Raw genomic sequence first — 27,590 nt, 5'->3', positions numbered from 1 at the left:
CATTCATAAGACAAAAAAGCGGAAGAATTATGCAAGTGAACAGATAACCAGAGCTCCCATTTAGGCTCTCAGGGTAGGACCCTGCTTACCTTCACTGGCTGTGCCTAATGAAGCTGTTTTCTTAAGGAAAGTGCCAATTCCTGCAGAATCAAGCTTTGCAAAGACCTCCAGTAATAGGGACATGTGACAGACAAAACCAGGTAAACAGGGTGAAAGCAACTGGCCTCTCTTCAGTAGAGCTGTGGGGGGCTGAAGCATACATTAGATGCCTAAGTTAGGGTCCCATCCCAGAAAATCAGACACTTTCAAAAATGCTCTGATACCTCATGTATTTTTTTTAATTGAATTAGTAAATCTCTTTTTGCAAATTGTTGCAAGAAACGTGTGTTTTCCTTCAATTCCTTTTGAATTTCAGAATTTAAGTGAGGTTTTCTAGGTGTTAACATACCACTAACCATGCAAAAACATGAGACAATGCCTCTTCTTGAAACACTGCACATGCAATATTTACTAATAAGAGCCATCTTCAGAGTCACGTTGGATATGTCTTTTTTTTCATGTGCTCCAGGTAGGATGGCTACGGCCCAAAAGTATCATGGTCCTTGTTGCTACTCCCAACTTTCTTCTTCATCCTAAGATGGTCAGGAAGAAATGGATAGTGACTGGCAGAACTGTACTTTTCTTTCTTTTTCTTCCTTCTTTACTGGGAGTCCTGTCTGCAGCTGGAGAAAGAAAAACACTGGGAAGGACCAGTACGAAACGCTTGATATATTTTAGAAGACAGCTGGAGCTAGCCTGGTAAATGACCTGTACTTTGGCAGGTCAGGTGGAGTATGACCACCCTAATGACCGCTGTCCTATGAATCACAGCGAACGGTAACAAGCCCTTCGCACATGCTGTTCTTTTAAGGATTGGAAAACTCACCTAGATGTACCGGTTCACAAGATATCGCATCGCTCCTTCCCATCTGCGTTGTCTCGAGAACCGTCACCAATAACATTTGACGTCTTTGCGACTCGTAGTCCCGGGTTTCAAAAGGTTGAAGGCAGCAGTCTTTTCCTTGAAGGATTTAGGGGTCACTAAAATGAGACAAAGAGGTGAAATGACTGAAGGTCACCCAGCAGGTCGGTGTCAGAGTTGGGCAGAGAACCTCCTCCTTGCATCCTGGGGCTGGCCGCTGACCCGGGCACTCCGCAGAGCCTCGTTAGAGCGGTGCATTTAATCAGCTTCGCTCCGTGTCGTAATTCATTGTCTGTGCTGCTATGGATATCTAAAGGGTAGGGTTTTAACTTAGCAATCTGCTGTGTTATTGAATTAGTTTTATGTTGTGTTAATTTCTTTGTCTCATGGCATTCATTGCCTGTGATAATTGATGCACAATATATAACCGACTTCTGTATTCATTTGGGTAACTGCATTTAATTGCCTGGTATAAAATATGCGTGCTAAGTACAATCTGCTATGACTGCTATGACTGAGAAGTGCTCATTGGTATGGACTTGAGGGTGCTTTATCTTCGTGACAACCTGTCTGAGGAAAGACTAAATGTCTCCAACGATCCACCATCCAAGGACCGGTACTTGCATTGTGTCTGCAAAAAGAGAGACCGCAAAAAGTGTAACATGGTATCGCTTTACAAAATGTTTGGCATTAAAATTTGGTTAATATGAAGCTCTCAAATAAGGAAGTTTGTATTAACATCCCTGCCCCTCCCAAACCTCGAGGAACAGCAGCGCCCAGGAGACTTTACACATTTTCTCCTGTAAATCAGGATTATGGCTGTATTTGCTCCTGACGTTACCCCCCTGGAGTAAAGCTACTCCCATGCACAAGTGTTTATAAACACAGATTTCTTTTAGATATATCTTCAGGTCATTAATGCCCAGAGGAGTACTAATGAGTTATAAATCAGGAATGCTTTCTAAAGGTGTGATGTCAGTGAAACGGTGTTGATTAATGTCTGCTCAGGATACACAGGATTCCTGCATAAGCTTACGCTTTCCTGCCTGCTTAACCAGTATCCCAGTGATTCCTTTTATTTTTGAGAAAGCAAGAATCTTTGCTATTAGATGTATTTCTCATCAAACACAGCACTTTGGTTTTTATATGACCCAGTGAGTGGGTTTATTTGTTTCCCTGGATTGTTTTGTTTCCAGTGTCATGAAGGGTATAATAGTGCAGTGTCTGAGCTATGCAAAGAAACGCTGAAATTTGCCCAAAGCTGATTTTACTTTAAGCATTAATGAAACCTTCCCCATCCGAATTTTCAGAAGTTTTTAAACAAAAGCTAATGTTTGAGTCTAAATCAGGTGTGAAATGCCTGTGAGATTATTTTAGCCGTATTATGTTGCTCTGTGTTAATGTAACCGGTGAGTTGTCAGTAGAAGGGATGTTCACAATTAGTATTTTTCTTTTTAAGAGAGCTAGTTTCTACAGGCTGTGTCCTTCAGGATGTGGCATTAGTTCTGCCTACAGCTTGCTGCAAATTATTCAGTGTTCACAGGTGCATTTATGCTTGTTATTCAGCTCTCTTCCACTGACAAAATAGCCTGCAGCGCTTCTCGGTTAGATAGGGCTAGTTCCACTTTAGGCTCCTCGTGTGCTTTTTTGTGGTTTTTTCCCCCTGGTTCAGCCTGTGCTACATCCAGGTCCTGCTGATAAAACAGTAGACTTGATGGCCAGAGAGAAAGCAAAGCTGTCCAGAGCCAGCATGGGCTACGAGAGTATGTTTCGAGCAAGGACTTTAATGGCACATTGAACAGAGTTGGTGTTATAGTACAACAGGAGTTTCAGCAATTAACCCCCCGATTCTGCTTTATTTCATTTTTGCGGCGTTATGTTCTTTCTCCTCTGCCAGGACTTTAACAAATACTCGTGGCTAATTCATGAAAGTATTCCAAAACTTGAAAGATGTGGACAACCTGGTAGAAGGCAAACACCAAAAAAGTCACCTATTAATTCTCAGTAGGCTGAGGTGCATTTGTCTAGCCTAGTGTCTGCTTCTTCACGGACCAGTCCCCATTTCTGGCAGAGCTGGTACAACTGCGATGTGGGTTTGAGGAGAAGAGCGTGTAGAGTTCATCAGCAGACCTCGTTCTGTCACCCGGCGCACACTTCTCAAGGCAATAAAACAGGGGGAGAAGGGGTGGAAGAGACAGTCCAACACCCATTTTCTACCCTTTATCCCAGTAATCCATACCTGCCTGAGAAGCCTTTGCTCCAAAACCATGGGGCAGCACCTCCTTCTTCCCCAGTAATCAGGGTGATGCATTTTGGGGACAAGGAACTAGCGCACGGCGAGGTATGAGGAGGCATTTCATCGCGATTAGTTTTCAGACCCGCCTTCCAACATCCATGCAACAAGGCTGCCGGTCACGGGAAGAAGTGAACCACTCTCGTCTGGGCTATTCAGCATATATTTGTGAATCAGGATTGATTTGGGAATGATTCGTAAAGAGCAAGGGGGGCTGTACTGTGTGAGAAGTAACTTATTGACAAGGATTAATTCAGCCCGCTCTACGCTTGCAATAGGTGTTTGTGCTCAGAAGTTTACAGCCCGAGTGGAAAGAGCTAAGTACAAGTTTAAGGAGCTGAACAGGAGACACCCAGTTTTTAAAAACGTGACATAAATCTTGGGTGGCTTGCCTTATGTTAGTCACATTCCCTGCAGAAGACTTCCGTTCAATGTTTGTTTGGTGTTTATAGATGTTATTTGAAAGCCGGTTTTATCATAAAATTATTTTATGTTATGTATAATGAATAGTGGAGATCAAATAAGAATTGGAATTGCAAATTCAAATATTAAGAGTTGATAAATATTGACTTTTAAATAGACCCACTGTAGATTTGAACAAAATGCTTTTTAACCCAGTATACTGGTTATTTGATAATTACAACATACTAAAAAATGTGCAGCATTGCCTGATTCTGACTCTTTCTTCACTTTTACAGCTATTGATGTGGCCACGTTCCTATGAAGTGGTCTGTACAGTGTCAGGGAACTATAATATAAAACTTTCTTGGCTTGTAGTTTATGCACATCGCATGAAAAAAACAAAAGCGTGGGAGGTACTAAGCTAAACTATAGTATAATCACGTTAATTGTGACTTTTCTAAAGATGAATTCTTAGGGTGTGCATGTTGGAAACCTCTTAACTAAGGTCTTGCTAGTACTTTTTTAAAGACAGCACAAATACCTTAGGGCTGAACACGTCACCGAGATGCACCTGCACAGCATCAGTGACCTCCTCAAACCCTGGGTCAGTTGTTGGCCACTAGGACCAAACACGATAAGTCAGAGCTCCCAGGCTACTGGCCATCCAAAAAAATAATGCAGCCCCCCCTTTGTCCCCAGTCACGGGTAACTAATGCACAAAGACTAACATGGGTAAGTATCTGCGATCATCCTCGCCCCAGCGTTTTCTCCCTCTACTGGGAGTGCTGGGAGCTCACAGCCTTTGGTGACACCTCTTACCCATTCGCTCCTTCAGCCTCCTTTCCCACCAGCGATGCGCTGACGCCGTGAGCTTCACAAACTTGCGACAGCAAGAAGTTACCCTTATGTAAAAAAATTCATGGTCTGACAGATACCTGATAAAAGCAATGTGGTTTAGCTAGAAGAAGATATTCCACCTTTGCTTCAAGCTAACTAACCTTTGTGAGCCAAAGATATGGTGTTAGTTAAGGAGCAGGCATCACCCTCAGCTTTGTTAGGTTTTCTTACTTTTCCACGTCTCTGCAGGCTCCATTCTGTAAATCATTGCAGAGTACTTTTTTTTCCCCTTTTCATCTCAGAACAGGAGACTATTTCCTTGAAAGTTGCAACATCAGTTAATTGTTAACAGTTTAAAAAAAAAAAAAATATCATATTCATCCCTTAATATGTTCTTTCAGCTGATGCCTTCATGCCGAGGAGGCTGCGTAGCTACTGATAAGACCTAATTTGTGAAAGGCTTTTCAGCGGTCCGACAGGTTCATACGTGGCACTGTTTGTTCAGCAGGCGAGGATGAGCTTTCGCCGAAACGCCTCTACCGTGGCCGCTAAACGCGTGCGAGGAGGCCGGGGCTGGTGATCCAGAGGGAGCGGGCAGGAGCTTCGAGTGGATTCCCAAAGCGGTCTGTTGTTTTGCAGCCATGTTCTGACTGCAGCACTTGATAGATGATTTCATCTTTTCTCTTTCAGAGCCTAATGAGCTGTGTGTGGGCCCTGCGTTCGGTGATATCCCATCTCAAGATGCTGCTAATACAGTAGTTAATTATTCCTAGCTGAAGAAGTCTAATAGGAGCAAAAGGAACCGGGGAAAAGCAATGGCTGCCGGTAAATATCTCAGGTCTGCAAAGGTCATAAGAAAACAGATGGAAGGAGCTGATTTCAGCTGTGAGTGGGGAGGGGGAAGCAAAAATGTGTGATCACACCTTGTGTTTAGGGGTTCAGTATCAGAAAGGTACCATTTCTTAGCTATCCAACCCACTGTTCCTTCCCCAAACCAGGAAAATCCATGCCTGGGCTCAGTCTATTTAGACCATATTCATGAGAATTCTCTTTTGTTTTTAAAACAAAACTTGGTATTTCCTATAGTGAATCAATTTGGTTTGACCTTTTTTTAGTTAGAGGCTAATATATTCTTAAATCTTTTACCAAAAAAAATTGCACCTTATGGAAAACAAGTCTTTCCTTGGGGTGTGTTTGGTTCTCACAGCTTTCTAACGAGTTGCCACAGGTTATATATAATTAAATTATATCAGAGGATTTCAGGGCAATTCATTCAGGTTGGGAGGGGCCTCAGAAGGTCTCCAAGCCAACCTCCTGCTCAAAGCAAGGCCAACCGTAGGGGCAGACCTGTTGCTCAGGGCTTTATCAAGTTGAGTCTTGAAAGCTGCCAAGGGTGGCGACTGCACAGCCTGTTCCACTGCTTGACTGCCCTCATGGTGAAAAAGTTTTCCATATAACCAGCCTGAATCCCTCTTGTTTCATTTTATGTCTGTTCAATGTTTCCAACGTCTTTATGTTTTGCTCTCCAATGCCAAGTACGATTATCAATGGCCTAAAAGGTGAATCATAATTAAGAAACAGAACAAACCCAAAATAAGCAGTGGTTGTGATATCTCATTTTCACTGAAGATTTTTGTTAAAAATCCTGGTGCATTGACTTTTCTATTTACAGTGTGTTTCTTTTCTTGCAGCAGCTGATGGTTTGGGAAGTATAGCTATAGATACCACACAACTTAACATGTCAGTCACTGATCCGACGGCTTGGGCTACAGCTATGAATAACCTGGGGATGGTTCCAGTAGGACTAGCTGGACAACAGCTTGTAACAGGTAAGGTTTTTCTTTTTTGAAGAGATCTCTTGTACCATCCATGAATTCTTCGGGTCCTTTTAAAAATACATGGAGTGATTTCTGAGGATATTATATTTTTATATTCTGAAAACATCACCTATGATTAATATTGCATACTGTGTATTAGGCTCTTCTTGTAGTAGGTATATAATCCATATTATATTTTAACCTTGTGGAAAAGCCAAAACTCTTTGGGGAAATTAAACAACTAAACCATCGATCTTTATGCTGGGTCAAGACCAGGAAGCAGGTCACATAAGAGAAACATTTTTTGCTGTTTCTCTGTTCAAGCAGGATGTCTTAAGGTTCTGCCAAGGGATACCCTGGGCTGGGAACTCTTGACCAGAGAAAGATTTTGAAGTTACGTTAATTGGGCAGAAAACCCCGAAGCCCGTTCAATTCATATGCTTGGTTGATATTAGTGAAGTGAAGCTTTCCTGTCAGGTGTGTGCTTATTTACTTTCTGTCTGACTCCATAAATTGAATTTCAAGAGGTTGTTCTTGTTTGATTTTGTCATTTCACTTCCCAAACATAGTTTGGGAGAGCGTTGTAGGGAATTGCTTATTCTAACAAGAATAAAAATAACATTTTGAAACCGGCAATGTTTCGCAGACCAGCCTGGACATATCAGACTTCATTGTCAACAGTAGACACCCAATTAGTTGGGATTAAGAAAACTTTATTGCACCTGTGAGGTGCAGAAAAATTGGTTTTATATGGGTGGGTGCCCTATAGACACAAGCCACATACCAGGCATAGGACAGATCCCCTCTGGAAGCTGCGTTGCCACTTCAGCTGACGAAGAGCTCTGCAACATCTGGATCAGAGCAGCATCCTGTCATGTCTGTGCCCGTCCATGTAGACATGGCTGCAGTGAGCCAGGTTATGATGTAAATCACTGCCTGCCTCACCAGGGATGTGTGACGCTTAATTTTGGCCAAATATGTCCCCTTCTGACACTGGGAACCGAGTGGATCTGTGCCAGCTCACAGCTGACAGTCTGGCTCAGAATTACCTGTTTTACAGATGGGTAAACTAAGCTGCAAGAAAGCTGATTTATAATGAATCAGTCTCAAGCAGAGAGTTTAGCTGGTGGAGGCTGTGAACTGATTCTTGGTCTCTGGCTTTAACCCCATGCTCCGATTAAAAGAAACAAGCGAAACCGTCCGCTCCTCGGGAGCCAGTTCTCTTCAATGTTTTTATCAATGACCCGGACACAGGACTTGAGTCCACGCTAAGTTTGCTGATGATCCTAAATTAGGAGGAGCTGTTGATTCCTTTGGGGGTAGAGAGCCCTAATATAGAGATCTGGATAGATTAGAGCTCTGAGCAATCACCAACCATATGATGTTTAACCAGGACAAATGCCAAATTCTGCACCTGGGACGGTATAATCCTGGATGTATGTGTGGACTGGGGGACAAGAGGCTGGAGTGCAGCCTTGCAGAAAGGGATCTGGGGTTTGGGGTTGATGGGAAGCTCAATATGAGTCAACAGTGTGCCCTGGTGGCCAAAAGGGCCAACCTGGGGTGCGTTAAGCCCAGCGTAGCTAACCGGTCCAAAGAAGTGATTGTCCACTTTACCCAGCATCTGTGGAGCCTCCCTTTTGAGCGCCGTGTGTGGTAAGAAGGATATAAAAATCGTAGAGTGTGTCCACGGGGAGGCAACGAAGATGGTGAAAGGACTAGAGGGCAAGACTTAAGAAGAGCAGCTGAGGATACTAGGTTTGTTCAGCTTAGAAAAGAGGAGGCTGAGGAGAGACCTCATTGCTGTCTACAAATTCCTCATGAGGGTGAGCGGTGCTGATCTCTCCTCTCTGGTGTCCAGTGGTAGGATGCGAGGGAATGACCTAGAGCTGCGTCAGGGGATGCTCAGATTGGTTATTAGGACAAAGTTCTTCACTGTGAGGGTGGTGAAGCACTGGAACAAGCTCCTCAGGGAAGCGGCCACGGCCCAAAGCCTGTTGGTGTTCAAGAAGTGTTTGGATGCTCTTCGATATAAGGTTTAACTTTTAGGGTGTCTTGTGTGGAGTAAGGAGTTGGACTCGAGGATCGTCGTGTGTCCCTTCCAACTGAGGACATTTTATGATTCTATGTGCTGGTGGGGGAAAAAGCTTTTTCCATTTTCTGGTGGGGCTTTGCCTGCAGATGTTGTGCTCAACTTGAATGTGATTACCTCCAAACCTGAAAATAGCCACCTGTCAAAATCGGCTGCTGCTGCCTTCATTTATAAGCATCTCATTTGCATATCCCGTGGAGGTTTGCCCACCTTTTTGTCTTCCTCTCCTCCTCTGTCTCTCCAGTTTTGGTGTAAACTGTGTCCTCAGGTGTGCTATGCAATCCCTACATGGCAGCCTCATCTCACGTGCAATGCTTTTCCCCACAAGGGAGGATCTTCAGGACTTTATTTCATTGCCAGCTCCCTACTGTAATTTCCATGATTATGTGTATCACGTATTGTAGGAGTGTTGTACAGGTCAGTTGGTATTTGTTCAGCATTTTCAATGTATGAAAGGTGCCATAAGTAATAAATATTAATTACTGAAGTGCTGCCTGATTTCTCTACGGGTGCAGAATAACTTCTTTTCTTTCCTTTTGCTTTCCTTTGTTTGAGAATGTCTTGTATTTTCAAGGTAAATAGGTGCTTTGACACTTCATTAGATTTCCTTATGATTCATAAGGTTTCGACACCTTTTCTTCATGGCAAATCCATAATGGCAAAACTAAAATTTTACCATTAAAAGACTTATAGACTTATCTGCTATAATATATTTACTGTATCTGCATTTGTGGAGAGTTTGCATCACCATGTTCGACCAAATAGCTAACTAGTCCTTAGCCCTTTCTGACCTTTTTCATTTTTTTGCTATTAATCCTAGTAATGAAGTCATCTTTGTCAGCAGTCACATATTGCTTTTGTTACTGTCATCTGTGACATTTCTCGGCAATGAAAACGACACACCCATATGCCAGTGCTAACTGTTTGTCTGTCTTTAAAAATTCATTTTATTCTTTTTTTCCTGCCCTGACGACAGCTAGGAAAGCAGTAAGTAGTTTAAATTGATCTTGGATAGAGTGTGATCTTTCCTGGATATCTTTACATAACGTGCCATGGTCTGAAATTTGGTGTATGGTACTCATCTATATTCTGACATATCTCTTAGTTCTCTGATCTTCCAGTTTCCAAAGGACTTATCCATTCATGGCCTTTCCTTCCCCAAACTAACTGTTTCTTAATTCCTAAATTGCAGAGTGGTTTTCTTCCCACAGGTATGGAGCCCATGTGATCTACTAAGTCTTTTTAAAGGTTTTTAATGTTTGGGTGGGGTTTTTTTCCCCCAACTGTTGTTAATTTTGCCGCTGTGTAACATGCTGGGATGCCTGCCTTGTAACAGAGTTATGTTCCCCACTTTGCAATCTGTGAAGCTCTTGCCTAGCCCGAGAGTTTGTTAAAATGGCAACTAAAGACTCAGCAACATCTGGCCAACACTCTTCTCACAGCCTGCGATGTAGGCTGTCTGTTCTTGGTAACTAATCAATTTTAAGCACTGCTAACCTTTTAATACCAGTTTAGATGATATCTGCACTCTATTTAATTCCTTATCTCGCAGTGCTGTAAAATTGGATTTTTGGTCTGGGCAAATGTCAGAGCCTTTCATTTGTAAAGATGGGTTCTTGTTAATAGTTGTATAATATCTCTTCTGTTTCTATGTATATTTTGCTTACACTTATTGTTATTCAGAAAGCTTACCTTTTTCCATAATATTTGGCTACTGCATGACATATACACTAATATATGCATTTATACATTATATATACATAATTCATATAATAAACTGTAGTTTAATAATGCATTAGTTAAAGTGTTAAAGATTGATGTGGAATAGTTATGGCTGAAAAGCATTTTCACTCTAAACCTCCTCTTTCAGCAGGTTATAATTTTTCCCCAAAATTTGCCATTTGGGCTGAATTTTCTCACGGTTGGTCTCAGCCCAGAGGAAAAAAAAATTCTGGAAAGGTTGGAGAAAATCTGCGAAACTGCTTTTGAATTATCTAGGCTTTACAATTGCTGTTTTCTATGCTTTGAGACTTTGAGAAGAATGGTCTGGTGTGAGGGGAAGGATAGTTTGTACTCCACCTTTTTGAGATCTGAATCCTCTTTGTGCACTCAGCAACTCTGATTCAAGCACATCTTTCAAGTACATTCAAATCTGCTTTTGTTACATTTTAGGGCTAGCAGAAAAAGTCAGTGACCTCAGGCCAACTGAGAATGTATTATTTTGCTTTTGCTTTGGTACATTTTAAAGGCAGTTTTCGCATTGCTGAATTTAGCGGTCTTACACTTTCATTTGTTTCAGCAAGTGGCATCAGGTCACCTGTTTTCTAAAGGAGGACATACTGCCAGGAAAATGATTTACTTCTCTGGTTCAGTTTGGTTCTCCTTTCACTAATGAGCCATCGCACTGAAAAACATGAAGCCATTTTGAGATGCTTTCCTCCAGACTGACTTGGATGACCTAGACATTTGTTAGTCAAAAATGGTGTATGTCAAAAAGTTGCCCGGTACAAATGAACATGAAGACTGGTACATAAGTGGTAATTCTTTTAGACTTAGTTAAGCTCATGCCCTGTGCTGCATATTTGTGCTCTTACAGAGAAAAATAACAAACCACAAGGGCAGACATCTAAGATGAAAGTTACAGGTCTGCCTAGAAGTCAAGGGTATGCCTGAAAACTGATGCCTTCTAATTACTTACAGGATAATTATTAAGGCACACTTTTCCATGTGAGTCTGGCCAACATGCCTCAGCCTCAAGATATTAAAATTTTCAGTGGCCTCCAGTCTTGCTTTTGCTGAAGTTAGACTTTGACCACTTGTACAAAATCCTAGTGAAATCAGAGGCTAGGAAGCTTTGAAGCCTAACATCTTGCTTACCAAAAGACATAGAAAAAACATAACACCATTTTTGTGGCCTCAGGCGTGTATTTTTTAGACGCTGGGGGTTGTGAAATATTAGACACTTACATCAACCTTTCTGTTTTTCCATTTGTCCTTGCCTTCCCCACACACTTGTCTTTTGACCTGATTTCAGTGGAACATAGGAGCTGTCAGTTCCAATCAGGTCACCTCACTCAGGATTGTGCTTTTGACGGTGCTGAGTATCAGACACTTCACAGGGAGAGATGTACAAGGCAAATCAGCGCTGAAGTGCTGCTCCCTCTGATGGGCTCTCCTCTTGATCGTTAACATATAGAACAGTGTTCCCCAAACTAGAGCTTATAGTTCCAAATCAAGTCATAACTCGGCAAAACTTCACTTTTGGAAGCAGCGCCTGCGACAATAAGCGGTTGCAATCCTGAAACTGCAACCCCAGACTTACTTTTTGATAACAGAAAAAAATGGGAAATTTTGATCTAGAGACTCCTAAATCCCAAGACATGAGGTTAAATATCCCTCCCAGAATTTTGTTAGCTCAAGACCTCCAAGCCTTTGGAGACGTAATATTCAGACTCTCTCTTTCTTCAGAATGAAGATTCTAACTAAAGGCAATCAGTATATTCAGATTCCAATTAGTTTCAAGCATTTTTCCATATGATGGGCATACCAGGGGGAAGACTAGCATGATGGCTTTTCCTTCTCCTACTCACTCCAGTATCTCAAGAGGTCACTGATTCTTACGAAGAGCAGAAGACCTCGGGATCATTTGAGAAAAGTGAAGGGTGGGCTGAGACTTAAGAATTCCCTCACCAGTCTGCCTTGGCTATGGAAAAGTCCTTTAAGCTCCAATGTCTTTATACCATAAAATAGATGAGGTATGCTTTATGAATTATCGTCAACTGCAGATCATCATACGCTGACTAAATTGTAAACATATCCCTCATTGTTCTGGCTCTGTACTATTTTTGTAACGTTAATGAAGAAAAATCAAATAAAGTAGGAAATCAAGGTATATTAGATTATATTCAGCAGTTCCCCAAAGAAAGACTGTACATTAAGCAGTGCTGGAGACTTTAAGAAGTCAGCTGGCCAGAAGACTCTGCCAACTCTCGTATGTATACTTCTTCTTTGGCCTCTTCATTACTGGAGCCTTGGAGCCACTGATACCCACCTGGCAGTCTCATTTCGTTTTGCCCATGCTATCCTGTTACCTATTAAAGCTTCCTTTTTCTCCACCTCATTGCTTAGCCACCGAACCAATGTGCCAATGAGCACATTACTCAAATCGCCCAAGACGCCTAACAAAACACAGCTTCCTCTTCTGTAATTAATACTGAGCTCCTGTTAACCGAATACAGGGTCTGTCCACAAAAGTTTTGAAGTGAGCCACTTGTATTATGACCTGAAGATAGGCACTTTTTGCACGAAAAAAATGCTCGCGCTTCTGTAACGGGTGACTAAAGTTTAGCACGCTCCAGATGTAAGCTTTGAAGTAGGCGGCTGGCGAAGGCAGTCCCCGCGCTCCTGCGCCCCTGCCCCTGTGAGCTGTGGACCACAAGTAGCTGCTGGAAGAGTTCAGCAGCCCGGTGGCACGGTAGCGTACGGCGTGTTCAACCTTGGCTGGCTTGAAGTCTGGCAGTAAAAGAAGATATAAACAGCCTTAAGGAAATCTGCTGAGTTTTCTGTAGGTTTTGCAAACCCCTTGAGATTACAAGGTGTCTTTGGAAGGCATCTTTTCAGCTATCGTGGCTTCCCAACCTGTGGTACACATTGTGTGTCATTAACAAGCCAGCCTATGGAGCAAGAGAAATGTAGTAAGGCATACTCCGAAGAAAATCCTATCATTTTCCTAGTTTTATTCTAGTTCCTTCCTACTTTATTTTTATAGTCTTCACTACAGAAACATTGCATTTTAGTCCAGAGGAAAAGATTTACCATTTAAATTATCTGAATGACCAATCAGAAGTGTGGAGCATCTAACTCTAATGGATTAGAGTCAAGCTTGTACCCAGATAAAACTATGTATTTTTATTATCAAAACACAGGAGAGCAGCAAGAGTGAAAGAGAGTAAGTACTGTGGGAATCCCAATATGTAGAGCCACTGGGAACATCTCTAAAGAAGTATTATATATTAGTGTAACAAGTAGGTTTTTTTCGTTGACCTGAAAAGCGCCTGCAGAGTTAATCACGCTTTCTATCATGTGAGTGTTACTCAAGGAGACTTCACATCAGGGGACATTAAAGTGCTAGGAACAAACACAGTCAGGTTACAACAGAAAAAGGAGAGAGAGATTCGACGGCCAGAGGAAATGTGGCAGAAACTCTAAGTGTCTTTGACACAGTATTCAGGGTTAAGTGTGCCTCTTAGGTCATTCAAGTGCCTCCTCTATATTAGACCTTAATTGAGGCCAAGGATGAAGATAATGATTAAAATCTGCTGGGTGCTTAAAGATAAATAGTGTTTTTTAACATGGTGTGAGGGTCTGAATGTCCCAATAAACAAGACTCAGAGGGTAAGCAGGGGCACATAAAGGGAATTACTAAGTGCAAAGCTTGTTTTTCAGGAATATGGCATCTCTCCCTCTGTTGTTATACCTTTGTCCAGGCCAGTTAATAGTTTAGGAAAACAGACTGATTACTCTTTGGCATAACTCTTCTTGACTGTCTCAAACTACGGGAATAAATTTATGATGCAAGCCATATTGTTTGGATGGTTTGGCATTTTGGTTTGGGTGGCTTTTTTTAATTCCCAGCTGTTGATAATTATGCCACCAAAAATCTGTTTGGCATGTTTTTCTTTGAAGTTACAGTAAGGTAACATAAGGAAATACTTTATTTTTGCAAAAGTTTTCCCCATCTTTTATCTCACTTTGGAAAGCCTCCATTCCCACTATTTTCCATGTGTTTGTTTATTCTAGGCAAGAAAGCCCGTCAGTAATTATGAGCATCCCACTGCATAAAGTAAGCCAAGAGGCTGTTGGGAACCATTTGCTACTGTCTGTTCACTTTTGCCGGAGCACAGCTTATCTGCAGCACTTCCCCTTCACACATCACTCCCCATCCAAGGATCCCAGGTTCCTTGACTGACATGGGGAATCCAGTGTAACCCGTGTGTGATGTACAGTTTGCTTGCTGGGAAAATTGAGTTCTTGTGGATAGGAATCAACAGAAAAAGCAAACTGACCATTTTAACTTATCAAAGACAAGGTATGAATACCAGGTTCTGTATTTTCACGGGAGAAAAAAAGGCTTGTTAACAGCAGACTGAAGGCGACCTGCTGAGCGCAGTCATGATGTCTAGGTGGCAAGGTAAAGGCGATGCTACCTAAAGCTAAAGCTCTTTACGGGTTGCGGAGATGGTCTGCAGGAGATGGGCACAGCACTCCCAAGAGGACTGTTAACTGGATCCATGCAGAGCGCTCTCGGGAGAGCGCGGTGGTCAGGATGGCGCAGATGGCACTGCCTGGGGGACTCGCAGAACTAGACTTCCTTGGGAGGGGAAGACTTGAATATGAATGAACCCCCAGGCAGCCACCCCAAATCAAGGGCTATAAAACCTTTTGTTCTTCGCTAGTCAGGCTCTCTCTTTGCCTGCATGGGCTAGGTTGGTGCTTAGAGCTCGGCCCCTGGAGAGCAAGCAAGAGAAGCTTGCTTTCTACGTTTTGCCTTGGGATGAAGGGCGTAAGCGTGGTTTTCTTTCCTTTCTGCTGCACGTCCTTCAAATGCCCTTTGCTTATTGCATGAGAATTAGGTCTCTCAAAGTGCATAAAGATGCACATCCAGTTCGCAGCAGGAGTCTGTCTGTGAAATATCAGCAGAGGCGATCTGTGTGGAAAAATGTCTATTGATGGTCTGCATTGAAGAAGAAGGTTGGGCTTCAGCGAGCCTAATCCCTGGGCATGCGAGGGAGCTTGTAACAGAATACTTCGCTAATGTTGACTTTGGTCAGATAAACAGTGGATTTACTGCACCTTCCCATATCTCTGTAATGGGAAGCAGCTTGGTCACTGGAGTAGTTCTGTTAGTGGATGTGGAGGTGAAAGATAATTAAACTTAATACATACAATACGCTCTAATACTCTGCAGCACATATTTAGATTGTGTTCTGCCCAAATATTAAAGATACTCTGTTACTGTGGCTTCAGAAATTTAATAGTTCTGTTCGTGTAACAAGGACAACTTTATCTGCCTTTCTTGTACGTGCACATTTCTTATTCAGGGTTTTTTTCCTTAAAAAACAGTTCTCTTGACCCTAGCTGATTTTCCTTCGTAAATAATCTCCTCCTCCTGAACACAATGCCTACATTATTTAGTAATTATTTGTTAGTTCTATCCAGGAAAGGCTTAGAGATAGAGAGCTCCAGGAAGTTAAACACTGCCTGAACACTTAAGAGTCAATCCCAGCCCAAATTGCACATGGTCTGTTTTCTTTTACTTAGATAAAACAGGTAGGTAAGGGACCGAATGGAAACAATGGGATAATACTGATTGGCATGAAAAGCAGCAGTGATTACGGAGCTGCTTGCCTATTGTGTAGCTTTTTTTATAGGTATCTTGGCACAGTGGTAATATGGTGGTAAGTGAAAAAGCAGTTTAACTCTTTTTATCTGATATTCTGAGTCAGGCACTGAGAAACAGGCAAACTCTATTGCGCACTTTAGAAAGAGGCACACAATTCCTACCCGCTCGTCCTCTTTGACTACGCTGCTGTGATTTTTAGAGAAGGATCGGGGAAAGGGAAGCGAAAGAGCTTTGCTAGCACTTAGAGGAGGCAGCACCCTGGGAGAAGGTGTAGAAGTGCTTATCGTCACCTTATTGTGAAGAACTGGCAGCATGAGCTGTGTTTCAGAAGAGACATGTCCAGACCGCAGTGGATGGAGAGAGCAAGTTATATGCTTCTCCAACTCTTTGTCTTCTTTCTGATACAATTGTATTTCAAATGGTTCTTTTCACTAGAAACAAATGTGGAATATTATAACCAACTGCAGTGCTGAAGTTTTACCCTATTTTCAGCTGCATCTGTCAAATCTATTTAACCCTTCTGTTGGAAACCTCCTGTTTCGGGACTTGACTTGGACTTGCATGGCTAAGCCATTTCCAGGAATAATCATTGAAACCTTCTTTTCTGGGGCCTTTTGATAGCAATTTCGGCACTTCAAGCATGCTTTGTAGAAGTATTTTTGAGAAATTGCAGAATGTCCTACAACTTTATCGGCTTGAATACGCAGTACCATAAATAAATTAAATTTTCCTTAAAAATAACAATAAACTCACCAAAATCAAGAGGACAGGAAAGAGAAATGTGACCAGATTTTATTTTCTTTTAATTCCCTGGTATTTAGTGTGTGTATACCCAAACACGGTGCTGCTGTCCTTTAATGTAATAAATGTCGTAGCATCCTTCTTTTCTTCACTGTGCTTTTAATACGTTTGTAACCCCCTAGGGACTTAGAGAAGGGTCATGGACTGTGAGAGGAGAGAGCTCGGATGCTGCACCTGGATATCAGGACTGTGTGCAGGTAGCAGGGAATGGGAATCTGCAGCTGAGCAGCTCCAAGAGCAGCTGATTTAATAAATCGCTTATTATAAATACTGTGGGGTCCCTTTATGTTATTAGCCAGAATTCAGTATATGAAAGAATCTCAAGTACAAGTTCATTCTTGCTCTTCACCAGCCTGTGTAAAGTAAAATATCTCTTCCAGTTCTTCCTACATATGTTGCCTTTTAACTTTGTGTCCTTTTGTTCTGGTCCGTCTAATTACCTCAAGTAGTTAATCAAGCTTGATTTTATAATAAACCATAGCTGGTTCAGGCTTGTCATGACTGATTTATCGACTCCTAAGACTAAGGACTTTCAGTCTCAAGACTAAGATAATTTCTGGCTGCAATTCAAGGTGTTAATTCTGAGCTTTAAAATTTAAATGTGGCCTGGAACATGTGTCCTACGTTTTCCCTTCAAGAAGAGCAAACAGCCTGCATTTCTGTTGGTTTTTGCTGGTGGTGTCCAAGTGGAATTTAACCTGGAATTAAGACAAAACAACCCCAAACCATCCAATTCTGCAGAAACAGACTTGCATGTAATCATTATGACAAAGACTGTCCTCTTGAAGGTAAGGGGGCTGTTATATATGGATGGAAGTTTCCAGCAGTGGCCCTCGAGAGAGAACATATATCTCCATGAAGGACCCCAGCATATATTTCCCTATAATAAACTGCTTCAACACCACCTGATGGAGTGGCACATGTCTCTACACGTGTGCATGCCTTAGAAATGTGAAGGTGCGGTGCTAAGAAAACAAAATGATGATAGCTAATGACTCATACACACCATTTGGTGTCCCTTAGGGACTGCCTCTCTTCCAGTGTTTTACCTCAGCAGTTGAGCTCATCGGGGACACGAGCGCTAACCATCCTTCCAACTATTCATCCAGGGATTTGAGGCCCCGAGTTCTCAGCGGAGGGCTTTTTTACCGCAGCTCCTTTAACAGGCATTTATGTTCCTACCTCCCTGCCTCCTCTTTCCCCTGATCTCTAGTTTTCCATCAACAAAGCGTCGGCGTGGATTTGAACGCAATCTCTGTAATGCAACAGATACCTACTAATGGCCATTAAGGTATCTTAGCTACCTTAAGTAGTTACAGAGGGATCCCATTATTCTAAGGATCGTGTAACAGAAACATTATCGCACGTCTGCATATTCTAGCCGCTGTTACTGTATACTGTAATTCTCCCTTCTTATTGCTAACAGGCATCAGGTTGTGGATCTAGTGATATTTTCTCAGTGTTTTCTTGTTAGAATTCAGAGACAGTTTGGGTTGTCACACCTTTCCTAGGTTGTTTGCCTTATTCTAGCTCAATTATTTCACATTTTCCAATGCAGAATGGCATCTGGCCTCTGTGGGTCACGCTGCGTGAGAGCCACATCTCACTAGACTTGGTTACATGACCTGCTACTTCTTGTGCTTCCAAGACTTGTTTCCTCTGTAGCCTTGAGATACTGCATTTAATGCCTCATCCACATATGTATATAGTAAGCGTGAACTAAAGAAGTCCTCCAGAGGACTTTTTTTATTGCTCACCATGCTTTTATGATCGAAAGATGACAACCTGTCATAGTTTTCTTTTACAGTTGTGTTATAGATTGAAAATATCAGGAAAGTCCATGTTACTTGATGGCTGCATATAAATAGAGTTTACAGGTTTGCAAGTACTGCCCGCTCTGCAAACTCCTTCGGGGATTTAAAGGGTAACAAACCTGTTTTCGCTCTGGCATCAGTAAAATCCAGTAGTAAAGTGTCGCTGGCCAAATATTGTGGTTGGAGCCTTGATTGTTCCCCCTGGAGTTCTGGAGATGAACATAAGAGGAGAGAGTGATCCCGGGGTTAGGTGCAGAGAGCCCCTCCATCAATAACACCGACCGGAATAGGACCCAGTTTCCCTCTTCCACTTGTACAAGTCTGCAGAGCCAGCAGGAATAAGAGGCTGTAAAATTTTTTTCCTTGCGTTAGTAAAATACAGAAAAATGAATCTGGCCATAAAAGACCAGGCTTCGTCTGTCTTTTAGATTAGAAACCCCAGAAAACAAACAAACAAAAGAAGTCTTTTCCCTCACAGACAATTAACCCCTTCATTTAACACCCAGACCCACTCGCAGCCTGTGCTGCCCTGACCTCTGAGACCGAGTGCCGGTAACAAATCAAGCTTTGTGAGCGCAAAGGGGAGGAGAAGAGGCAGGGTCGCGGCGGGCTCCTCCGATATACGTTTGCTTGCAGAGCAAGGATGTGAATGCTGCCCATTTGTGGGAGCAGGCTGTACACCTGCGTGCCTTCCGCATGAGGCGAGATTTGTGGGTAAAAGTTATATTGCTTCTCGGATCAACTCGTGTAGCTGGGAAAATATGCACCAGCCCTCCAACGGTCTGAGACAACCAGGGGACCTAAACTTTAATCATAGCAGACAGTAAAAAAAAAGGTGAATTCAAAGGAAGGAACAGTTTTGCGGCACATTATAATTTTCCTCTCTTTATTAATCTTTTCATCTGCCACAGACTTACCTATCAATTCCTTTACAGAATAACCACCATGTCACCACTTCCCTTTTAATATTCCCTTCCCTTTTACAGGTGCCAACCAGCTTTTTTGTCTACCTGACTTAACGTATCTAATTAAATTCAAAGGGTGTGCTCCCTACTTGTATTTAGCTTGGAAGTTCACTGCTTCTATCTCAGACCTGAACGCGGGCTTCTCTTTTTTTCTGACCGTACTGGCCCGTAAACCTTGTCTTGTGACTTTAGACCATTACAGCTACAGCAATACTATTATAAATGTGTGACATTATTCTTAAAGTAGCCCTCCAAATCCAGACCCACAGGATAATGGTCGATTTATGGCTGTAAGGAAAAGATCTCCTGGGTAACAGGGGTAGTTTTCTTCTAAGGGCAAAACAACAATTTGAGCTGGTTCTAATACACAGAAGACTTGTTTATTTCTTTATTCTTGTTCTGTGCCTCTTAGTCATTAATCTCTCCTATGGAAACTTGTCAAATACGTTTGGAAATTGAAACAAATATGCTGCTTCCATACTTATTTTTCTTATCATTTATAACCACAATGTCTTTAAAAAAGCGCTGGCTTCTCTTCCTGTGCTCCCTATCTCCTAAAACCCTTTTGTTTTCTTCAGAATGGACTACTATTCCATTTGAGTCTGACACATTTTTCATCTTGCCCCTTTTGCGACAGTTTTCTAGTCCATGGCTTTTGTGAAGTTTTCATGTGATGAAACTCTTCAATGTTTTAAGCATGTCTGAACATCCCGTCCTTGTCAGTAAATGTCTTGGCTGTTGCTTGTATGCGTAGCCACTCAAGAATATAACAGGTTTTTTCTTTAACCAAAACAAGACTGTTCTAAAAGTTGCTTCTCTGGTGCACAGTAAGTTTTTTCCAGCAAGGCTGAGTTCAAAATTTAATTCCTTTTTGTTGTTGTTGATTTAATGAGGTACTCCAGTAATTTTCCAGTCGTTTCTTTATAGCAAGGAAGAATGTACAAGGTTCTGCCTCCCTGTTACTGGATGTGCAACAGGAGTGCCAAAGAAAGGAGTGTGATGACAGTAGGTTTCTTCTGGAAAGAGATAGGAATCTCCTTCGGAGGATGCAGAGATTACTGTGGGTGGGCTGAATCACTTTACGCAATCTTCCACCTTTTCCATGGGCCATATGAGGAGGTGAGAAGGCTCCTGCCGGAGGTGCCGTGGTTAGATGTTTCGGGGTAGGTGATATGAATCTCTCTGAATCTATAGTGGGGTCCCGGGTTGGCGTTATCTTCATTTCAGCTGAAAGTGAATTTCTACAATAAAGCCGCTGCTTTGTTTCTCAGTGAACAAAGAAATGCCTGACAAAAAACCCTCATCATTCCCCGATATTAGAGTAGACCCGGGCTGAAAGCAGACTTTTGCTTCAGAACTAGAATTGAATTACAGAAAGGGTTCCTGGACTGTGTCATCCCAGAGTTGTCATGTTGTCACAAAACAGGGGAAGAAGGAGAGAAAAATTAGATTTTCCTGGGTTCAGCCTTGCTTTGTAGATTTTAGATGGTATCAGTCTCTGAATTAGAAACGTTGCTGTGGCATTTAGGCCTTCACAAGCTGTTGTGTTCATGGGAAACCGCAGAAACTGCTAAGAAACAGATGGAGGTGGCCAGAGGACGGCTGAGGTTCCTCTCTCCCAGGAGCTCCTGATGGACTTATGTGACAAAGCTAGAGGGAACAGGGCTGTAAGAGAAAGCCGGGCTACCGAATCCAGGCCACGGTGGCCACTGAGAAGTTGTCAAGCAGGTGCCTGAGCTTCTTTTGAAGGGCTGTCGTGAGACACAGCCTTGTGCTTGCTCATGCAGCTTGTAGGGAAAACAACTTTTGGGTTCCAAACCTGGTATTTTCTGCATTTTGTTAATTAAGAAGTTGCGAATGATTACACATTACACGTTAGCAGTGCTGTAAAATGAATGTTTTGTGTGCATGGGTAAGCTGAACGTGACTTTAGACATACGCTCCGATGCCATTTCTCCACTAATTACATTTACAATTCAGAGCCGTCTGCAAGTAGAAGAGCTTACTATGCTGATATTTACTGACAGAAAAACTTTTCAAATCACCTTCCCAGCCAGATGTTCATAAAAACCGGTTCAGCAGTTGGTCCGTAAATCAAGTCAAGCATTTTATCATTGTTCTCTTAGGTGGCTCTTGCGTTTAAGCCTGTTTAGCTAAACACATACATTTACTTAAGATGAACTGTAAAAATAACATCTGGAGATCTTTTCTCTGAAAGAATATGCCAAAGGGTCTTACACAAGGATCAAGCACGTTTTCTAAACTGTGGCTGGGTTTTTGGAATTCAAGCTGAATAAATGTGCTCTCAGCTTTTGAGAGGATCAAGGGCCAGTATTATTTAAATGTTCTTTTTACTTGCGTGGCACTCTGGGGGGAATGTGCTCTCACCAAAGCATTCTTACATTTCTCATTCCATAATGAGTTACTGTTTTCATCCTTGCCACCTGGGACCCTGGCACAGCCCTGCTAGTAGCAGTGGAGTCACACTGGTGGAACTGGATGCAAAGTGCAGTCCAAAATATTTATTTTAGTATATTCTGCTCTGCAGTAGACTGCCTTCAAAGGGGAATGTCAAAGAAGGAGTTGCTGGGCATTTTACATTTTTATCTTTGCTTGTATCAGTCATGTCTCTTTTATCCCTCTTTTTCCTTTTCAAGATAGATGAGATTCTTTCTTTCTCTCTTGAAGAGGCCTTTTTTTTTACCTCGCCCCCCCCCCCCCCCTTTTCCTTAGAAAATCATGCTAATGAGCTATGGTTTGCTCACCTTCCGCATCAGTGTTACTATGCATTTTAGCTTTGCTGAATATCAGTTTGGTCGCTTTGCCTTTTCATATTCAGTTCACAATATGAAGGAGAATTCTGCTGAAATTTAAAAAGCCCTAGGGAAAAAGATTCAGACAAGTGCAGTCAGATTTATAAAGTGGCAGATAAAGTGGGAAAGGTTTTGCATTACTTCTGCCACGTTGGGTGTTTCTTTGACGGATGGGCTATATCTCATCTGCGATTCAGAATGACGTCGATTCACGTTTTGAGGGGTACCATGACCACGGCTGTTCACGACAACATAAAACCTATAATCTGGGAATGCTGGAAGAGGTGAGTGCAAGAATAATACACATGAATTCCTGGCCTAGGACCACAGTTATTTTTTGATTTAGTTCTCAGGAACATAACCTGTTTCATAATGTGAGACTGGCATTTAATCTGAGAAACCTGACTGTTTTGAGAATTATACAAGGCGGCATGGAGCTGTTTAATGCTTAAGTGACAACAAAACATAAAGATGCTGGCCATAATTCTTTCTGAAGTAGTATACTTCCCTATGAAGCTTGGACAAGTACGTTCTTGATTTAAATATCTGGAACTACAGTACACGGTGTGAAACATAAATCCCCTCCGTGCAGGAACCCAGAGACCGAAGGAGCCAGTCGGAAACCTCTCCGAACAGCAAATTTAGTGGTTGGGTTTAAAGTACGTATGCTAGACTTGGAAAGGACCTTTCCTAACCTGATCCTTCTGTCCTGTTTCAGCAGCGCGAAGAAGCTGTAAAGCTGCCTAAAATGTGAAAGGCTGAAATTGCAAAAGCATGGCAAAGGTGATTGAGAGCCAGCATTACGCAGAGCAGGGCACGTGGCCCGTTAGCAGCCTGTGTTAAGTACCGCAGCCCCACAAAACCCAAAACTGTCCTGCGGCCACTTCAGCACAAATCGAAGGACAAAGCAATCACTGGCAGTCCCAGGTGCTAAAAGCCTCTTCTGTAAGCTCCCCTGAATACAGCTGTAGTACAGCTGAGAACATGACCCTCAGAGCTAAACGGCTCAGCTGGTGTGAAAAAAAAAAATTTAAAAGCCCCAAACCTACTGACTTTAGTGAATTCAGCCAGCCCAGCTGCATGGGCCACATCCAGATTTTAAGCCATCCACCCCATGCCAACCAAGCGGATGGCACCGCCACTCACCGTCCCTTCTCTCCTCTCCCACCAGCAGCCCCTCAATTTTCCTTTCCTTTGCCCATCGTAGAGCAACATCATGGCAAGCTGAGCCGCTCCTGACGGAGAGGAGGGCAAGGGAGGGTAGGCGATATGATCAACTCTAACCTGCTCTCTCTTTGGCCCTGGGTTACCTCCAAGAAGCTGCCATCAGCTTCTGGTCCTCCCGTACTGCTTGAAAAGCTGTTTTCTGCCTCCCTGGTGAAAGTGGTGTTGTATGAACTAGCTACATCCTGGTCATGATGTGTCCTACTGCAGGTTATAGTCTGGAAAGTTTGTTTCCCTTCAAAACTCCTGCGGAGCGGAGATGTTTCGAATGAAATGGCCAGGAAGCGAAAAAAAGTCAAAATTTCAGAACTTTGCAAACCTAGGATCAGCATGAAAGATGGGTTTTCCCCCATAAATGAGGAGAGAGACAAGAATAGCAAAACTTGGGGGAAAAATCTGCTCGCTGGCTCTGTTGCTCTCTGTGTTCAGTTGCTGGGAAAATCACAGGCAGAACATATGGGGCAAGACCCAATTAGCTGCTCCAGACCTGACAGGCTTTTAGGAGAATCAAGCTGCTCAGACAACGTTCTGGTTTAGCCACTCTGATCTCAGCAAGTGTCACAAGGTTAGATTCATCCTCGCCTGCTAAGCTGGAAACTTTGCAGACTGAAGGCAAAAAGAGGACAGAAGTAGAAGGCAACTTTAGGTTTCAGGTTTTAAAAGGCTGGAACAAATCATTTCAAACGTCGACAATAGCTGCGATCTTTCTGCTTTAACTCTTTCCTTCGTTGCCGAGCGGAGGCGCAAGCTCAATCTGACACATTCATGGAAGATGTAATCCTTTGTGATTTCAGCTATTAAAGCCAAAAATAGATCCATTTTTCAGAGCATGAGCGAATATAATTTTATTCAAAGGCATAATTTGCCTGAATTTTCAGGTAGAGTTTAAAGAGAATGGCAAATATTACCGCTACGATGTGAAGGCTTTTCACCTCTGAAATATTACATCCTCCCTCCAAAGTCTGGAGGGGCTACAACTGCCGAGACAGAAAACCATATTTTTTCACATGAAATAAAAACCCTGAGTACTTTTCTCTGGCTCCATTTGTGCAGCAGTTGAATTGTTCGGACTAAAATTTTCCAGAGTATTTCAGCCTCGGGCAGATATTTGACGTGTAAAATTTCAGTCCAAACTGTTAATGATTGGCAAAGCTAAAAGCAACTGACAAGAGGGTGTCGCAATAGGAAGTGTCAGACAATTTTAATAATCGGTGACCTCAGCAGCCCTGCCTTCTGTTTTGTCATCTTGAACACTTTTGTTGTCTAAGGCCTGTGACGTGTTTCTATGTGTGGTTTTGTCTGTATTTCTTTCTTTCTTTAGATTTTACTTCTGTGAAGATCTTCTTTCAGTTCAGTTTTACATAACGTGGAGTTCCATGGGAGTAATTGCTTATTGCAATCAAGAAATGTTTCCGCCTACCTGTTCTTCATTTACAACTTCTTTATTTATTTCACTAAACGCTTCCCAGTTTTGTATCGTGGAGCAGAGTCCACAGAACCTGTCCGCTTACCCCTTCTGTAAAATTCATGAGCTTTGTGATGCTCCTACGTAACTGCCTCTTCTCCCCAGTGAGCATTCTGAGGCTTTTTCAGCAGCGGTTCCTCCGAGCTACTTTATAATGTTCCTGATGATACTCATTGTCCTATTTTTGCTGTGCTTTTATATTGCTTGGGGAGGATGGCGTGACTAATTCCGAACATGGTGTGTCAGGTGAGGGTCTGGCTTTTCTAAGAGGCTTGCAGTATTTTCTCCGTAGTTTCTTCTCTTGTCCCTTATCCAGGGTAACCTTTAATTGGCCCCCCTCGATGCAGTGCCACACTGCCGGACCTTTACTGCACGCGCCGCTCAGCCCCTCCTCTGCAAAGAGCCTCATTTGGGATTTCTTCGCGCTGACATCCTTGCGCGCATCTGTTTTCCTTGTGTTTGGTTCCTCTAAATCGCCTCTCGATATATAGATTTCTTTTTTCAGGCAGTCGACTGTATGTCTTTTGTGGGTTTTGCTATAACATTACCCCATCTCTTTTCAATACAACTATCAACATGTGATCTCCAATCACACTGCTCATTTCAGATGGAAAGTGCCTCTTTGCTCCTATTCTTGATTTTCCTGTCTCTTTGGCCAGCTTCTGATCTGTATCAATCATGACAAGAGTTTGCCCCTCACTTTATGCCTCCACACTTTCTTTGACAGCCTCTCGGGAAGGACCTTATCAAAGATTTTTTGCAAGCTTAAATAACTACACACTATTTATTGAGCATTGCTCAGTTATGCTGCATTTATTGTACACTGAACGTCAGATACGACTACACCTTGTCCCCTAATACATTTGCATACCACAAGTTTTATATGATTTTATATTGCCCCACTACTAGAGATTGTAGTTTGACACCTTTTAAAAAAATGCTTAACAAAGCCTGTGAAGGAAGTTTGGGTTGGGGTTTCTGTTTCATCTTGGAAGAAGATGCTAAAAATATGTTAAGAACAATACTATCGTGTATCCTTGAACTGAGAACTAACACTCTGCCAATTTTCATCCTGAAATATATTTTTATAGTTGATGTACAAACCTCTGAAAAAAATGGTTTATTATAAAACTATTGACAGAACCCAAGCTGTGGAGATGTACATGGTGAGGCAGAAGAAGCATGTTAATGTGGATAACATTTTCTAGCCCTTAAATGTTACAAAGAAATGCATTTTCCCTAAAAATGGGATAAAGAACCGTTATAATTTGAAACAAAGTCTGTCTGACATAATTTGGTTTTATCTTTAATTTGCAAAAAAATTGATACTTCTTGAAATAATGAATGTCTCCTCTGTTCTTGGTGTTTATAAACCTGCATCTTTCTTGAAAGCATTGTCAAAAAGAGTCACACATAGAGTGTTCTGATAATAGATTGTAAATACCAGAAAGGCTGATTTCATTTCTGAATGGTGGGGTTGGTTCTGTGTGTGAGTCTGTGTGAAATTGCTCTGCCTTTAGTTCGCTGCTCTGAAATATAAGCAGATGAACCTTTGGTGCAGGCTGCCAGAACTTACAGATGAAATTTTCTAGCAGCAGGAATTTTAAGTTACAAGTTTTGCGCACAACCACTAATATAATCTAAATTAAAATGCGTTATGCACAAGAGATACAAAGCCTGGATTCTTCCTTAATCGGGATACAGGTTGAACTAATTTTGTGCACACAGTGCCTCACTCTGCTTCCTGAAGTATGCTGTTCATTTATAAAGACTCCTGATTTCTTTTCAAACAAGACCTTTTCCCTGTTAAACAGGATAATGAAATATGACATTGTAAGAATGTTGTCAAGAGTGCTACTTTCTAAGGAAAAATATAACCCTTTTTTTCACACGCTGAAGACAGCCAAGAGCAATGCCTGTATTTTAAGCTATTTTGGAGGTACAGAGATGCAAGTGTTCTTGAGAGATTCCTTCTTCCTCCTGTAAGCATTTCTCATCATTTTAGTCCCTTTTTGGTGAAGAACATGATGAGAGGTTTGTGTTTGTTAGGAAATAAAAGCTATGTCATAATAAACTCCTTGACAAGACACGAGAGCTTTATACAAATGTTCTAAGATTATTTTTTTTTCCAGTTGATTTGGAAGTTTCTTTTTTACCCATCGTGCTTCCACTTCTTTTCTCGAAGACTTCAGGCGATGCTGTGATTGAGCTAGCTAATGGCTGGCCAGAGAGCCCCAGCTGTTTGATATTTGGCACGGTGTTCTCCACATGCTCAGCGTTGGTTTATTATTAGTTGAGGCGTGCATTTCCCCTCGCTGCGAGAGACAGGAGAGATGCAAAGGAGTCACTGGGGGCCAAAAGCATTAACCCAGTTCTCTGCACTGCCCTGCGCAGGTCCCAGAGTAACTTAAAAGAACCTCAGGACAATTTAACCCATTCCAGCTGGCTGCCCTTGGGCTATTTGCCAAAATCGAGGTTTATTAGTCCGCACCGTTCCATTGATAATGGCTCCGGTACCGAGGCCCCGGGGAGGGAGGCCGGCAGAGCAGCTGGCTACTCTGGCATCTCTAGCTGCTGCTGACCTTCCTTGTACTAGCGAGATGCCCAGATGGTGGAGAAAAGGGGTTTCTGCTCTGTGGGAAATGCAAAAGGAATGGAGATGAGATGAAAAAGCTAGTCATAATGTTATAATTATTGTACTTGT

General features: G+C 42.3%; 1 protein-coding gene across 8 annotated transcripts in view; it reads left to right on the top strand.

Annotated features, from left to right (window-relative positions):
• The window catches only part of ENOX1 (ecto-NOX disulfide-thiol exchanger 1), a 378,564-nt gene that overhangs the window by 236,452 nt on the left and 114,522 nt on the right, over positions 1-27,590 (top strand). For 6 of the 8 annotated variants that reach the window (XM_049815782.1, XM_049815783.1, XM_049815786.1 and 3 more), the window contains 2 exons: positions 5,184-5,318; positions 6,185-6,322. In XM_049815782.1, coding sequence (XP_049671739.1) covers positions 5,309-5,318; positions 6,185-6,322 — 148 coding nt within the window. In that variant the 5' untranslated portion in view covers positions 5,184-5,308. Of the gene's footprint in view, positions 1-5,183; positions 5,332-6,184; positions 6,323-27,590 lie in introns of all 8 variants that reach the window. The other 2 variants (XM_049815788.1, XM_049815789.1) reach the window with 2 other exon arrangements.

Source organism: Accipiter gentilis, chromosome 13 (assembly GCF_929443795.1).
Source record: "Accipiter gentilis chromosome 13, bAccGen1.1, whole genome shotgun sequence".
Lineage (NCBI taxonomy): Eukaryota > Metazoa > Chordata > Aves > Accipitriformes > Accipitridae > Astur > Astur gentilis.
Note: the sequence above shows the minus strand (reverse complement) of the source record. Positions and strands in the feature narration are given on the sequence as shown.